Source organism: Crocodylus siamensis, chromosome 1 (genome assembly GCF_052110815.1).
Source record: "Crocodylus siamensis isolate JL-2025a chromosome 1, ASM5211081v1, whole genome shotgun sequence".
NCBI classification, from domain to species: Eukaryota; Metazoa; Chordata; order Crocodylia; family Crocodylidae; genus Crocodylus; species Crocodylus siamensis.
This window is the reverse complement of record NC_143395.1, coordinates 70,928,960-70,942,362: the sequence shown is the minus strand read 5'-3', so window position 1 is coordinate 70,942,362 and position 13,403 is coordinate 70,928,960. Positions and strand designations below refer to the sequence as shown.

Sequence of the window (13,403 nt, the reverse complement as noted above, 5' to 3'; positions counted from 1 at the left end):
CAGTTTTAAAGCAGTAATAAATTATGGTTGAATAATAAGAAAATTACAAACTAATCAGTAGCATTTTGAAAATATGTGAAGTAACAACCATGGAATTTAACTATATCTTTTGACTAAGGGGAAATAATCATATTGATGCCAGGCTTATGTTTGTGCAATTATTTCAGCTTTAAGAGCTATCTGTGATTTATTTCATCCTCTTTAATTAAGACCAGGTGTCACAATTTTTAGGGATATTTAATAATTGGAAGGATGAAAGGAAACAAAGTAAATCAAGGTGAATTAAAACCATTTTTTTCCACAAAAGTTGCATGCCAAAAGAAAATGAACAGTGAATAATTTTGTAGCTGCTATGTTCCAAATGCTAAAAATGTGGGTTTAAGCTATGAACTGATCTTCATTTATCAAATATTAATAGGATTAATATTTAAATGAAGTTGCAAATAATTTTTATCACATTTTCCTCTTTGCTCAATGGAATATTAAGAAAAGCTATTAGTATGGCTATGAAATGAGATGTTTAATGAGGCCTGAGGCATAAAGCTAAATTAAAGTGCAGAAGTAGAAGACATTGAAGCCCAATAATTACAAAAATGAAGTCCAATATTTATATTGCATTGACTTCAAATGTGCAGAAAGAAACCTTTGAAAAAGGCAATTGAAAAGTCTCTCTTAAAATATTAACAGAATGATTTCTACTTACAGGTTAACTTTCTAAACCTTATTTGAAATTCCTCGAATGAAATATAATTTAATGTTGTTTAAGTGAGTGAATACTAACAGCATCTTTGTGCCACGTCACTGAGTCTGATCTGACAGTTGTTCTTAATATTTCAGAAAGTGTTTTTCATTATAATCATCTTATCCTTTCCACTTAGTAGAACACCATGTCTCATACAATTCAAAATACAAATTATATAGTCTTGAAACAATGCATCTTTTTCATTGGACCAAGAATGCTTTACAATAACATTTGAACAGTAAAACTACTGCCAATTTTATCTGTTCTTCTGGGTAATCAATGTTATTACTTACAAAATGTCACATCTTCCTAGAATCTCAATATAGCGTTAGTACTCTGATTAAAAAAAACAAAAACAACCCTACATGCCATTAAACTTGCATTAATACACCAAACTTAGTATGTCACAATGGTTAATGTTTAGTGGTATGGTTTCTGTATCCAAATTGTAAAACTAATTGCAGAAAGTTGGACTATTTGTATATACAGGTTAAACACAAAAAAGATTTCCAATTATATATTTGTTTATCTCTTGGAGAGAATGCTCCTGTATAATTGTAATAGTCACATTTTATAACATTTTCATCATTTCACAATTACATTAAACCAACAAAAAACTCATCAAAAAGTCTAATAAAACACTGTAGAGATTAAAAGAATTTAGACTTTAGAATTAAAACAAAAATCATATATACTCATTTTTTATATTAGATCCAATGAAAATATTTTGCTATCAAATACATAAACTCTTCATTGTCATGTGACACAAATAGGATTGAAAGCAAGAGGTCACCTAGTCTAACCTCCTGCTCCAAGAAGGACTATCCCCACCTATATCGTCCCATCCAAGACTTTGTCTACCGCTAAGGATTCTGCAAGTTCTGAAGGTGGCCTATTCTAGTGCTATATACTACCCTCCTTGTGAGAGAGTTTTTCCTAATATCTACTTCTTATGCTGCAACTTGAGACCATTGCTCCTTGTTTTGTTGCCTGCCACCACTAAGAGCAGTCTAGCTGAATCTTCTTTTTAACCACATTTCAGGTAGTTGAAAGCTGTTACTAAATTCTCCATCCCCTGCCCAGACTTCTCTTCTCCAGACTAAATAAGGCCACCTCCCTCATATTAGCCTTTCCTTATAAATTGTGCTCCCTAGTCCTCTAACCTTTTTTGTTGCCCTCCGCTGGACTTTCTTCAGTTTGTCCACATCTTTTCTGTATTGGGGGGGTCCAAAACTGGACACAGGACTCCAGCTGCCACCTAACCAGTCCCAAATATAGGGGAAGAATCACTTCACTTGATCTGCTGACAACATTCTTCCTAATGCAGCCCAGTATGCTATTAGCCTTCTTTGCAACAATGGCACACTCTTGGCTCATATTCAGCTTATTGTCCACTGTAACCCCTAGGACCTTTACTGCAGAGCTCCTACTTAACCAGTTGGTCCCCAGCCTCTTTCAAAGCATGGGATTGTTCTGTCTTAAGTACAGGACTTAGCACTTACCTTATTGAACTGTATGAGATTTCTTTTGATTCAGTCCTCCAGTTTGTCTATATATCACTGCCCTCCAGCATATATACTACTCCCTCCAGACTGGTGTCATGTGAAAACTTGCTTCCAGATCATTGATGAAAATATTGAACAAAACCAACCCCAGGACTGACCCCTGGGGCACTTCACTTAATATTAGCTGCCAGCTAGACATTGATCCATTGATTGCTACTCTTTCAGCCCAATGATCCAGCCAATTTTCTGTCCATCTCACAGTCCATTTATCCAACTCATACTTCATTAGCTTGCTTGCAAGGTTGTTGTGGGAGATGGAATTAAAAGCCTTGCAAAAATCAAGGTGCATCACATCCACTGGTCTCCCCACATCCACAGAGCCAGTCATCTCATAGAAGGCAATCAGGTTGGTCAGGCATGACTTGCCCTTGGTGAATCCATGATGACTGTGACTGATTACCCTCTTCTCCTCTCTAGCCTGATCCCTAAATAGTCCTTAACCTGTTCTTTTACCACGGTCCTGGATTGCCTTTGCACTGCTGTATTGCTCTCCCAGCAGATAGTTTCATAGTAGCTAGAGTCGGAAGGGACCTAGGTAGATCATCCAGTCCGACCCCCTGCCTTGGCAGGAAAGAGCACCGGGGTCAGATGACCCCGGCAAGGTGCTCATCTAACTTTCTTTTAAAAATCCCCAGGCTAGGAGCCTGCACCACTTCCCCTGGAAGCCGGTTCCAGGCCCTAGCCGCCCTGACTGTGAAGTAGCGCCTCCTAATATCTAATCTAAACCTACCCTCCGCCAGCTTGTGACCGTTATTCCTGGTCACTCCTGGCAGCGCACGGGGGAACAGGGACTCCCCCAATACCTGCTGATCCCCCCTGACCAGTTTGTAGCAGGCCACAAGGTCCCCCCTTAACCTTCTCTTGTGGAGGCTAAACAGGTTCAGGTCCCGTAGCCTCTCCTCATAAGGCCTGCCCTGCTGACCCCTGATCATACGAGTGGCCCTCCTCTGAACTCTTTCCATATCGTCCACGTCCCTCTTGAAGTGTGGCGCCCAGAACTGGACGCAGTACTCCAGCTGCGGCCTGACCAGTGCCGCATAGAGGGGGAGGATCACCTCCCTGGACCTGCTCGAGATGCATCTGTGGATGCATGACAGGGTACGGTTGGCCTTCTTGACTACCTCCCCACACTGCCGGCCCATGTTCATCGTGGAGTCAATGACGACTCCAAGATCCTTTTCCGTCTCCGTGCTGGCAAGAGGGGAGTTCCCCAACCTGTAAGTGTGGTGCCGGTTCTTCCTCCCCATGTGCAACACCTTGCACTTATCAGTGTTAAACCACATCCTATTCTCCTCCGCCCACCGTTGCAACCTGTCAAGGTCAGCTTGTAGCCTATTGCACCCTTCTAGTGCACCCACATCCCCCCACATCTTAGTGTCATCAGCAAACTTGAACAGGGTGCTTTCTACCCCCTCATCCAAGTCACTGATGAAGATGTTGAACAGTGGGGGCCCGAGGACCGAGCCCTGCGGAACCCCACTGCCCACGTCCTTCCAGGTCGAGAAGAACCCATCCACTACCACCCTCTGGGTGCAGCCCTCCAACCAGTTGGCGACCCATTTGACCGTGTGGGCATCGACACCACAGTCTCCCAGCTTTTTGATGAGGACGGTGAGAGAGACAGTGTCGAAAGCCTTCCGGAAGTCCAGAAAGACTACATCCACAGCAACCCCTGCGTCTAATGATTTGGTGACCTGATCGTAAAAGGCCACCAGGTTGGTCTGACAAGACCTGCCACTGATGAACCCATGTTGGTTGCCCCTGAGCATGCTTCCGACAGCTGTTTGGCAAACCTCATCTACTTCATTCTCTTGTTCTGGTGGACTACAGCAGACGCCCACCATCAGCATCATCCTTGTTGCTCTCCCCACTCTGAGTTTAACCCAAAGACTTTCTACAGGACTATCTCAAGTTTCATACTGAGCGATCATACAGCTCTTTTACATGAGGACCAGCTCCTCTTCCTCTTCTCCCCTCCCCTTCCTTCCTAAACAGCTTGTACCCATCTATGACAGTACTCCAGTCATGCAAGCTGTCCCACTAAATCTTACTTATTCCAATCACGTCATGGTTCCATGACTGTGTGAGGGCTTCCAGTTCTTCCTGCTGGTTTCCCAGGCTCTGTATTTGTGTGTAAAGACCTGAAGTAACTAGGTGAACTTACCTAGGTGAAGTAACACCTGAAGTAACTACATTCTCACTTGTGCTTCCTCCAGGTCACCCATTTTCCTACTTACCTCAGGGATATGGTTAACAACCCCAGTGAACCTAGTTTAAAGACCTTCTGCCTAGGTTAGAGAGCCTGTCTCTTCCCTTTCTTCATCAGATGGACCAGAAGGATCAAAAAGAACACCACCTGAGCCCCTATTCCCCTCACCCTTGCACTCAGAGCCCTGTAGTCGCTTTTGATCTGCACAGGGTTCCTCCTGTCAGTATCACTGGTACCCACATGGATGAGTAGCATAGTGTAGTAGTCAGAGGGCTGGATGAGTCTTGATAATTATTCTGTGACATCTTAGATCCAGGCTCTAGCTAAGCAGCATACCTCCTGAGAAATCAGGTCAGGTCATCAGATGGATGCTTCCGTCCCCAACAGAAAGGGTCACCAACCACCACCACTTCCTTTTATTTGCAGTGGTTTCAGTCTTCCATCCTTGGGGAGGCTTAGCCTGGTCTCTTCCATTGATGGAACATGCTCCTTCAACTGTGTTACTAGGATTCCATACCTGTTCTCCAGTCAAACTGCTGCAGGTGGGGATGAAGACTTCTGCTTGCAGCCAGAGGTCACAAGCTCCCAGCTTCCCATGATTGAAGACGTCAAAGCCCTGCTGGCAACACCATCTGCACAGCCATGCACTGATCTGCAGGATGTGCCCACTGCTGCCCAGGCCCTTCCCATGAATCCAAGTCCTCTTCCTCCTCCTGCACTGCCTCTGGCAGTCTTTCCTTTGCAGTCCTAGGAGTCTCTTTCAGCGTGAAACTGAAGTCCTCATAGCTGAGAACGCTTCAGAGCTTCACCACCACCTCATGTAACTCTTTCCTGCTCTCTGAGGGACATCACCAGGAGGGTACTGCCCACATCACAGGGACTTCCCCACCTGGCTGCTGCTGGAAGGAACCTGCAAGCCACAGTCTCCACAGCACCAAACCAGAGTTTGGGCAGAAGTATCAGTGGTGAGCTGCCCTGCCTGGACAAACACCTCACAGATGCAAGCAGAGGAAGAGCTGGCAGTAGTAGTGTCTTTGGCACTCCACTGCAACATCCTGCAGCCATCTCTCTGGGTCTCTTAAATTTGCTACCTACCCCTTCCTGCTGCTCTCTCTAAGCAGGTTTTCCCTAGCAGGCTCCCCTGTAAGCTGATGTATTTGCTGCTCTTTGGTCCCAAAGGTGTCCTTTTCCCTGCTAACCTGTTTCCTCTCACCAAGCTTACAGTGAAGGAAGGCAAGAGAGGGAGTATCTGGGCAACCTCCCTAGCAAACTCCCCGCTCATTCTGGTCTTTAGTTAAACAAGGTACTAACTGCTGAGTTTTAGCTACTTACACTAAGTATCTAGGTTACTCTTAATTAAAAAAGTCAGAGGAAGGCAGCAAACTGACTTGTGAAGTGTGACTTGCCAGCTACTTGTAGACTGCCCTATTTGCTGTCCCTGGTCACTCGGGAATTCTCCTTTTATAATCTCCTGAGCCAGAATCACAAACTGTAAACTAAGGGCTTGACACAGGAATAGGAGCTGTCAATAGTCTGAGCTTGGAAGTTGGGCCCAGGAGAAATCACTAAATTTCTTAGATTTAGTTTATGCACTGTTCCCCCCTTTTTCTTCCCATTTATAAAAGTAGCCATTGTAAAATCTGGAAGTGGCTGTACAGAAATTGTGCAATGTCTGTAAATGAAAAGAAAATCATCCTTAGTACATTGGGGTGATTGTCATCTTAACCAATATCACTTTCCCATTATTTACCATATTTATTTGAATACAAGATGATGTTTTTCCCCTTCATTCAGCAGGGGAGAAAAAACAGGTCTTACCTTGGATCCACGTACCAGTGCTCTGGCTCTTCCCTGTCCAACCTCTGACCCTGGCCCAGGCTGATACTGCTGCTTCTTGAAGCATGCAGTCAGCAGCAATGCAGCAAGAGTGGGTAAAGGACCAGGACTATGGTCTGGGATGGGGGGCAACATGGGTTGGTGATGGGTGCAGGGGATGGATGGCACTGTGGGTGGGCAATTGTGTGAGGGATCAGGGAGGGAGAAAGGGCAGGTCTGGGGATAGGGTGGCAACACCACGTCCCTTGACCTGTGCTTCTGATTGGGGGGCTGCAGTGTGTTGGGGATGAAGCAATAGTGTGTGCTGCTTCCCCATCCCCCAACATGCTGATGCTCTATCCCCTGACCTACACTTCTGATTGGCAGCAGCTGGGTCGGGGATGTGGCAGCAGCGGCAAAATCGAAGGTAGAGCAGGAGCCCAGGATCGGGGGGTCGGGCAGAACCATGTATTGCTTCCCTGACCCCTACCCCATCCCCCAGTGTGCTGGTGACTTATCCTGTGGTCCAAGCTTCTGCTCTGTCCCCCAGTGCAATGCTGCCCTATCTTCTGACCCATATTGGTTAGGGGAGGTGGCAACAATGTTTCTGGGTATAGGACAGCATCGCTCATGGGGGATAGGGTAGGGGATGGGGGATCAGGCCACAGCAGGGTTTGGGGATCAGGTGATTGGGCAGACAGGCAAGGCAAGGACATGGGGGACAGGCCACAGAGATATGGAGGGGGGGCAAATGGGACAGGTAGCGGTGGTGCAAACATGGGAGGCAAGTGGTGGGGAAGCAAGGTATGGATGTCAGGCTGCCTGCCCTCCTCCTTCTGGTTTGAGACAAATTTAAGATGAGCCTCCAATAATTAGATTTTGTACATGTACAGTTATAACAAATGTATATTTTTCCATGTATGTAATCTAACTATTGGGGGGGTTGTCTTAGTTTCAGGTAAATAAGATGTGTTCTCCTTGAATGCCCAGCTGTCCTACCTGATCTGCTATAGTTGACTTGAAATGTAGCAGTTTGTGTTTGTAGTGAAAAATATTATATATTTTCTGTGGTCATAGGGGTTAGAACTGGGAGCAATAGCTCTGAACTGCAGCACAGGAAATTTTGACTAGCGATTAGGAAGAACTTTCTAACTGTGATGGCGGTCAAGCCTTGGAACAGGCTAGGTTTTGAAATCTGCATCCCTCAGTTTTCAGGAGCGGGATAGACAGACGTGTGTGATGGTTTAGGGAGGAATGGTCCTGCCTCGATTAGGGGCTGGACATGGGCAGACCTAGAATTTTGAAAAAGGAGGTGCAGATGGTGAGGTGCATCATTACATATAACACAACACAGATTTTTCTCCAGGTACAAATAAACTAGAATCTGAAATAATGTGCCAGGGACCGAGGCTGTATTATTCAGTTTAAGATTGAAGCAAAAACCAGTCTAACTTAAAAACAACCTGCAAGGCTGTGAAATAGGAGCTTCATTACCAGGAGAAGGGAGAAGATAGCAGAACTTCACAACAAAGGCTAGCTTGATTGGTGGAAGATGATGGCCATTAAGAAGAGAGGGTTATTAATACCAGTGGAATGAAGAATTTAGAAGCAATCGGGTAGATTATAATGGGGTATGAAATCAAATGACTCCCTCAGTACTGCCCGACTAGAAATGCTGCTGCTACTGCCAGGCAGTTGGTTTTAAACCCTTGGTGGATCAGGAATCAAAAGGGAGTGTAAATGCATCGGCGTACCCTCCTGGATCTGCCCTTGGGGCTGGACAACATGACCTCATGATGTCTCTTCCAGTCCTATTTCCCTGTGATCAGGTGTGCATAATGTTGCATTTATCAGTAGGGTATTTCATCTTTTGCTTTGCTGTTTATTCATCTGGCTTCGAGGTGGCAATTAAATTCCTCAGAGTCTTCTCTAGTCTTGATTAATCAAATAATTTTGTTTGATCTTTAAAATTTGCCACCTTACTGTTTTTGTGCATACTCACTGTCATTTAATAAAGTTGTTAAGCAGCATTGACTCCACAATGTAAACTTTTGCTTTGCTGACCATTTTTTTACCTCTTTCTACATTTTTGTGCATGGCTATTTCAAATTTCTAAGGGCATGCAAGTATTTAAATCTAATCTTTGACTGTCTAGCTAAAAAAAAAAAAATAAGATCAGTGTTTACAATTAGGATCTTAAAACAATATTTAGGGATGAAAACGTACGTGGCTGAATCTTTAGAAATGGTGAGCACCTATTACTTTAGTTCATATCAGCAAACTGTAAATGTGGATCAAGGAACCTAACTAGACATTTACATTTGAGTTTTTTGTCCTCATAGCTTTACATGCGTTTCATTTAGACCAAGTCTTTTTGAAAATCTAAATGAATTGTCAGCTGATTTAATTTACCATTTTGTTAATGTACAAACTTTGGAAAAACAACTTTTATCTGAAGAAGCAGTGGTATTCATTTAAGTATCTTAAGTTTCTATTTTTAATTTATCATTTCAGTTCATTCTCCCATTTCTGAAGAATGACTCTGGTTTGTAAATTCCCTACATCAGTGGTTCTCAAATTTTTTTTTTGGCAGACCACTTGAAAGTTGCTGAGGGTCTTGGTGGACCACTTAATCTCAATTGTCAGAAAAAATAAATCAAGTGCAGTGTCAAGTACAGATATTCTTGATTATTCCGCAACCTTTCTGTGGACCACCTGAATTGAGCTCATGGACCAGTGGTGGTCCACAGACCACAGTTGGAGCACCTCTTCCCTAGGTTACCTCTACATCTTTTATGAAGTTAGGTACAATACTTACTATGCTCCAAACTCTTAAAGAGAATCTGTTTTTTTAATGAGATGACATTTTTCATGATTTGGCCGCTAGATTTGGAAGCTCCTACAAAATCTTTGGTTAAATATCTTACATACGAAGTAGAATTGATGGCTTGTTGCTCTTTAACTTGTTATTCTGGTATTATTTCTTCTAACCTCATTATCTCTAATAATACCTCATGGTTAATGTCTGATAAGACTTGTCTGTGGTATCTATCTCTAACACTGAGTGCATCTACACGTGTCATTAAGGCAATGTGATAAACTCCAGCTTAGTTTGTGCCAGAGAAAACTGCTCCCAGGCACAGCATTTACACATGCACCCAGGACTGTAGCAGTTTGAGCCAATTTTATTTGTATTGAAATTTTTTTGTCTCATTGTAATGAAATAGAAATTCTGAATCCAGAATGGGCACTTCTCTGCGAAGTGCTATGAGCTTCTTATCTGTGGAATTTCATAGAAGAGCCCTACTTTACCAAACAGCATTATATTAAAATAACATATAGTAGTAGGAAACAAAATAATTTCCCAGCCATTTCCACCCCTCATATAAAAATACAATTAGTTGGTGATTACTTACTAATACACCTTTTGTTATTATTTTAGCTGTGGCCTTTTATAAGTCAAATAAGCAAGTATCCTATCTCTCAGGCAATTGGCCCAAGCTTATTTATGTTTCTGGGTAAAAGAAAATTTAGTGTCTGTAATTAACTGTCATAATTTTCTTTAATTTTTACATGTTACAGGTTCCTTTGTAAGAAAAACAGAGGTTTCTAATTGGACCTGTCTGGGGAGATAACATAATGATGCACGACAGGTTTTTTTCTTTTTGCTCTGGGAAGAAAATCCCAACCAAACACAAGTAGCATAAACATCAGTTTTCAGATAATTCAATAACTTTGGGGTTGCCTAAAATATGCTTTTTTGCATATTTTGACACATTTGATAGCAACTTTGTTATCCATCAGTTTTATACTTGCTTTCTAGTTTCATCTTTTTTATCACTGTTGTGCTGTTAGAAAAAGCTGTGTTAGTCTGAACTCTGAATCAGTTAGGGCAGGGGTTGTCAACTGGGGGTATGCATACCCCCAGGGGTGCTTGGAAAGGGGCTAGGGGGTACATGCAGGAAGGTGAGGACGGAGTGGTGCCACCTACCAATCCTCGCCGCCACCTCCCATGAGCAGGGGGGTGCGAGGGCAGTGGCTCCCCTTTGTGGGCTGCACTGTGGGGGGGGGTACCATCCACCACCCTATGCTGCCACCACATGCAAGCCCCACCTCTCCCTCCACCAGAAGTGTATCCAGAAGTAGTACATTCCTTAAAAAAGGTTGAAAACCCCTGAGTTAGGGCATTTATGCACATGTGCCCAGAGGCTCTTTGAACAATCTTCAGATAAAGCACCCCCGTCACCATTATGAAGCATGGGGACACTGATGCATGAAATGTGGGAGGCTGCCAAAGCATGGCAGTTGCCATGCTCCAGCAGACTAGGTTAATCAAGTTTGCTCCAACACATTGGAATTACAGTGCTTTGGAGCAGCCTCCCTGCTTGTGTATAGGCACTCTTTGTTTCTAAGTTGCCATACTGCCCTACCTTCTGCCTTTAGTCTTAATGTTAATCTTTGTTAACCGTAATCTTTGTTAGTCAGGTATAACAATTATGTTAATTTATATTTTCTTTCTCAGTCTTTTGTTTTATGCAGTTGTTTTACTTCAATATTAGTAATGATAACTAATCAGTTTAAAAGAAAATACTAAATACTGAATCTTCCTTCTGTGCAAGTATTGTAATTTGTTATATTTTACCAAATACTTCAAGTAATGTAGGATGCTAGAGCACAGCTACCCCAGGAGTACCAGAGATCATAGTTTTAGTCTTTTATGAGCAACATCATTTAGAAGTATTTGACACCATAAGAATTATTGAATATCAGCTTATTAGCATGATTAAATTGCTCTTTAATTTGCTTTAGAAATACAAGCCTGGTCGATGTGATGATATTTTAAAATGGAAGCCTCCCAGTCTGAATTCTGTTGATTTTCGCCTAAAGATAACAAAAATTGGTGGAGAAGGGTATGTAAACTTTTTCGCTTTTTAAATATGATGTAAAACATTCAGTTGAGTGCCTCTTAACAGCAAGTCTTTCTGTAATATGTTTTGAGCTTTTCTAGATTCAGTCCCTGCTTTATCAGTAGTGTTTATTCATAAGAAACATAGCTAGTTGTTTGATTAACAGTTGGTATTGTACCAAGAAAATGAATAACTGATCTAGTCATTATAGATGTAGTTCTTATAATTGAGTTTTCCAAATATGATGTTTTGAAAAAGTCATTCTATTCTGTAATATCTCTTTGGTACTTAAACATTAAGACATTTGTGGCTACTAACAGATTTGGGAGGGGGGTGTTGGGAATGAAAAGAAATGCACTTTACTTGTTTGACCCCGCTCCACAGCATCTGTATAGATTGGACGCTTCAGCAGAGCTTTTTGGCACTATTTTCTAAAGCTGATTCGATCAGCTATTTGATAAAAATGCTAAAAAAGCCCTGCTAAAATGCCCGATCTATACAGACATTGGGCAAGCCAGGTCAAACTAATGTGATGCCTCTTCTGGGCATGTGCTGGGCAGTGCCGAGTTTAGAGTAAAGTGCTGTTTTCCAGGTCGTTTTACATCTGTAAGCGGCTATGTTATCTTAAGTTCTTAAACCAACTCTGTGGCATTTTTTGCAAAGTTAAAAATGGCATACACCAGATTTAATCTGTTTTATCTGTCTGTAGTTGCACATAATTACAAAACGGTGAGCACTTGCTCAAAATCTTTAATTAAATGTAGCAAGTAGTTTTTCACTTTAGTTATTCTTCAGTATGTCATCTTCAGCACCACCAAACCTTCATGAAGCGGGGAAAAGCTTCATGGCTCAAAATATTTAATTGCCTTTAAATTCTATTTCTACATATTTCCATATTTTTTGAGTGCAAATGCTGCTTGTAAATTGTATTAATGTATAAAGCAGTTAGAGCTCCCCTGGATAATGATTTTTTTAAAGTCATTAGATAATGCTTACCATGGAATAAATTTTGTTGAAAATAGCTATTTGTGGATATTAACATCTGATATTCATTTCTGCTGATGGTTTGAAATACTGACATTTAACTTTTCTCTATGCCATTGGCAACTGACTGCAATTTAACAGTTAATACATATATTACTAATTGTTCCAGTGAACAGACTTAAATGGTAACAATTGCACATCTTTTGTAATATACACAGATTCTGAATATATGGTATCTTAAAGACATGGAGAATTTACAGAACTTTATACCTGTTAATTCTGAGCATGACACAAGATCAGAATAAAATGCATTTGGATTTTTGTGTTGGAATACCAAGTATTCAGTACCCCATGGCAGAACTGTTCCTGGGTGGGAATAAATTAGAATATATAAAGTTAGCTTTTGAGAGGCAGATGTTTTAGTTTTAAAATAATGCTATGTTTACTTTGCTCTATTTTAAAGAATATTGATAGTAATCACAAATGTTAAACAGGATAATTTTTCATAATGAAAATTTGTTTCAGGACTCTTGGGTTTTCTGCTAAAGCTTAAAAAATGTTATAGTGATGGTCCATAACATCCAAACCAGCAGCCAAAATCACGCATTTTATATTAAGTCAAGTATTTATTTAATGAGTTGACGCTGATCTTGGACAGGCATTTATTGTCACTTATTACCAAGGATTTGGGCTTTCCATTTCCCATGGAAAAACAGAAAAAAAATGCAGCTTTCCCCCTTTACGCAAGAAAAACACAGATTTTTCATTTTAATGGAGAAACGCACACATTTTTCACGTTTGCAGAGAGCTCTCTGCACGCTGGAAGAGTTCCAGCCTGCAAGGGGCTGAGGGGAGTGGGAGGAGGGGGATTGAGACCCCCATAGGGAGGGAGAGAGGGAGGGTTGGGGCGGCTGCCCCCCCAAGCAATGTGGGGGCCTTGGGGCCCAGGGCTGGAATGCACAGCCACAGGTCCCCGGTGGGGATGGAGCCATAGGCAGCTTGGGGGAGGGGGGACTGGTTCCCTGCTGCTATGCATACTCCTGTGGGGGCCTGGGGGGAATCCATGCCCCCCCAGATCTGTGCACAGGGTGGGGGCAGATGCAGGCTGCCCTCTGCGGGCTTGGGCTCCCAACCCTGCTGCCCTCCCCCAGGGCCTCTGTGGCCCAGCAGGCCATGCCAGA

The 13,403-nt window shown here is 42.4% G+C and overlaps 1 protein-coding gene across 3 annotated transcripts in view; it reads left to right on the top strand.

The window, feature by feature from the left end:
- The window catches only part of RNGTT (RNA guanylyltransferase and 5'-phosphatase), a 398,444-nt gene that overhangs the window by 286,966 nt on the left and 98,075 nt on the right, over positions 1-13,403 (top strand). For all 3 annotated transcript variants that reach the window (XM_090036469.1, XM_090036479.1, XM_090036459.1), the window contains one exon: positions 11,141-11,241. In XM_090036469.1, coding sequence (XP_089892595.1) covers positions 11,141-11,241 — 101 coding nt within the window. The remainder of the gene's footprint in view (positions 1-11,140; positions 11,242-13,403) is intronic.